The sequence below is a fragment of the Pteropus vampyrus genome, unplaced genomic scaffold, assembly GCF_000151845.1.
Source record: "Pteropus vampyrus isolate Shadow unplaced genomic scaffold, Pvam_2.0 Scaffold353, whole genome shotgun sequence".
In the NCBI taxonomy this organism is placed as follows: Eukaryota; Metazoa; Chordata; class Mammalia; order Chiroptera; family Pteropodidae; genus Pteropus; species Pteropus vampyrus.
Genome location: NW_011889134.1, coordinates 722,985 through 725,437, shown reverse-complemented (window position 1 = coordinate 725,437; position 2,453 = coordinate 722,985). Strand labels below are relative to the sequence as shown.

The 2,453-nt window shown below is 39.6% G+C and overlaps 1 protein-coding gene across 3 annotated transcripts in view; it reads left to right on the top strand.

Moving 5' to 3' along the window:
* LOC105304800 (glutathione S-transferase A4) overlaps window positions 1-2,453 on the top strand; it is a 16,308-nt gene that overhangs the window by 8,379 nt on the left and 5,476 nt on the right. For 2 of the 3 annotated variants that reach the window (XM_011379081.2, XM_023522657.1), the window contains exon 6: window positions 1,963-2,094. In XM_011379081.2, coding sequence (XP_011377383.1) covers window positions 1,963-2,094 — 132 coding nt within the window. Of the gene's footprint in view, window positions 1-1,962; window positions 2,095-2,335; window positions 2,375-2,453 lie in introns of those variants that run through there. The other variant, XM_023522658.1, reaches the window with a different exon arrangement.

The following is a 2,453-nucleotide window of genomic DNA, read 5'->3' as shown; positions in this document are numbered from 1 at the left end:
TGAATGACAACCAGAGTTGTCTTTGCATCTTTCCTCTTAAGAGACAGGTGTAGATAAATGCTTCTTGGTACTTAAGTTGCCAGAGCCTCAAGAGAAAGTTCTTAGTTGTGGAAGCCGATGCGTTCCAAAAAGGGGAAATTGAGAAAAATACTTTTTTGTTTTAAGGATTGACATGTATGTGGAGGGGACGCTGGATCTGCTGGAACTGATTATCATGCATCCTTTCCTAAAACCAGACGATCAACAGAAGGAAGTGGTTAACATGGCTCAGAAGGCTATAATTAGATACTTTCCTGTGTTTGAAAAGGTAGGTGGCAGAGAAGCCTATGAACACAACATAAGCAGACCACAAGGGAGCCGCCACCAATGCCTCTTCCCGCCAGGGCAGTGTAATGCTGAGGCCTGTTGAACTGACCTTGCTAGACTTCTAGGAGTTGACAGTAGCCAGCACAAAACCAGGATGTCTTGCAGCTACTCAGATACTACTAGGACCACATTATTCAAAAGTCTGGAAAAAATATGGGCTTACCACATGTGTGCATTATTATTTCTTACATTCACCAGGTACCCATCCTATGTAAGAGACAGAAAAGCAGAAACTACCTAATTTATTCGTTCATTCCACAAACATTTGCTGAACAGCGTTATGTATCAGACATCTCGCTTAATAGTTTGATATGAAGAGAAGAACCATTGCTGTTTATTTCTCTTCCCTTCACACTTGTTTTCTGTTTCGTTTTTTCCTCATCTTATTACTCTTATCTATATTTCTGGGCTTCAAACTCCTTTTCCTCAACCGAGAGGCATTGTTTTAAATATTTTAATTAAAAAACAAGAGAATCTAAAAATATGGAATTGACAAACTTCCTCTGGCCATCTTCATGGAATTAGATTTAAGAAGAGGTATTTCCTGGGTTTTTCTGTCACCTGGTTCCATGGTCTCTTGCTCACAAGGCACTTTGTGAATGTAATATATAATGCAGACATATGGTATGACAAAGGAGGAATAAGTGCCTTGGTGAAAGGTCACTGCTGGTTATTATGTCCCTTTGGCCGAGACTATGTCAGGACTCCTCCTAATACATGAGCTAAAAATGATTACTCTTCTTTTATACATAATGAAATAGAATCACAAAGACATTGAGTGACGTGCCCAAGCTGGGGAGCTGAGAATGGACGTTGTCCCTCTGACTTCAGATTCTGGATACACTGTGCTCTCCCACTCTGGCTGCAGTGGCTATATTTGCTTCGGAATCATAGGCAGAGTCCCTGTCAGGCATACACACCACATGCACGTGTGGGCACACTTCCTCATACTCGTAGGCGTCCAAGAGTTCACTGCAAAGGGGATCTCCATTCTATCACTGTTTCTTGCTCTTCCTGATCGTCATCTATTCCTGTGTCTCTCTGCACCTGTATGTTATTCACAATGGGAGTCAAGATGAACTCTCATGCTTTAATTGTCTCTGTCTTAGAAGATGTGAAAGGAAGCTTGCCTTTTTTTTATAGTCACATCTAATTTATGACAGTGAGTCCTGATGTTCACAGACACAGAACTGGCAAACGAGATTGGACTCCTTGACGAGGACCTATCACTTACTTTTTAAATCACTTCCTCCTGCCCAGCCTCCTGAATTCATCAGGGCTAATTCACTTATGTAGACGTATTTATAGAATAAGAGTATTCTTTTAACATACTGGATGATAAATCTAGAATTAATATTTTGTTCCCCTTTTCACTGTTTCATTCTGATATAGAGTAGATATTTAATGATGCTTTCAATTTTACACTTTGTCTCCTTTCTCTATCTATCTTAGTGTCCTCTTAATTAATGTTATTTATAAAAAGATGAAAGGGCAAGGCTATAGTTTCACCCCTTCTCAAATACTGTACTGATTCAGTAGCTTCATCAGTTTCTCTATGTAGAGTATTGTAACTGATGCAAATTATATATCCTACAGGTTCTAAGGGAACATGGACAAAGGTTTCTTGTTGGTAATCAGCTGAGCCTTGCAGATATAATTCTACTCCAAACCATTTTGGCTCTAGAGGAGAAAATTCCTAATATCCTGTCATCATTTCCTCACCTCCAGGTAAATAAAGAAGATTGGCCCAGAACTTTTAGGCCTTCTTTCAATGTCTGCTGATTGGTTGGCTGTGTGTGTGTGTGATTCTTTTTTTAGATTCTAGTTAGTAAAATGAAATGAAGTTACAGACTTGAAATTGTTTTTCTGCTTCCCAAGTCGTTAGAGCTGAAAGATCATTTACATGTGAAAGAAATTTTAGCTTAGTTTTGTCCCATAACTACACACTTGTAACAAACTCCATACACAGTTTGCCAGTAGGGACTTGCCATAGAGGCAATCACATGGACAGCCACCCCTCATCTGTTCCTGTTGAATATGCTGACGAGAGGGCTTGAGTGTCTACATCAAAAACAGTCTCATCATCA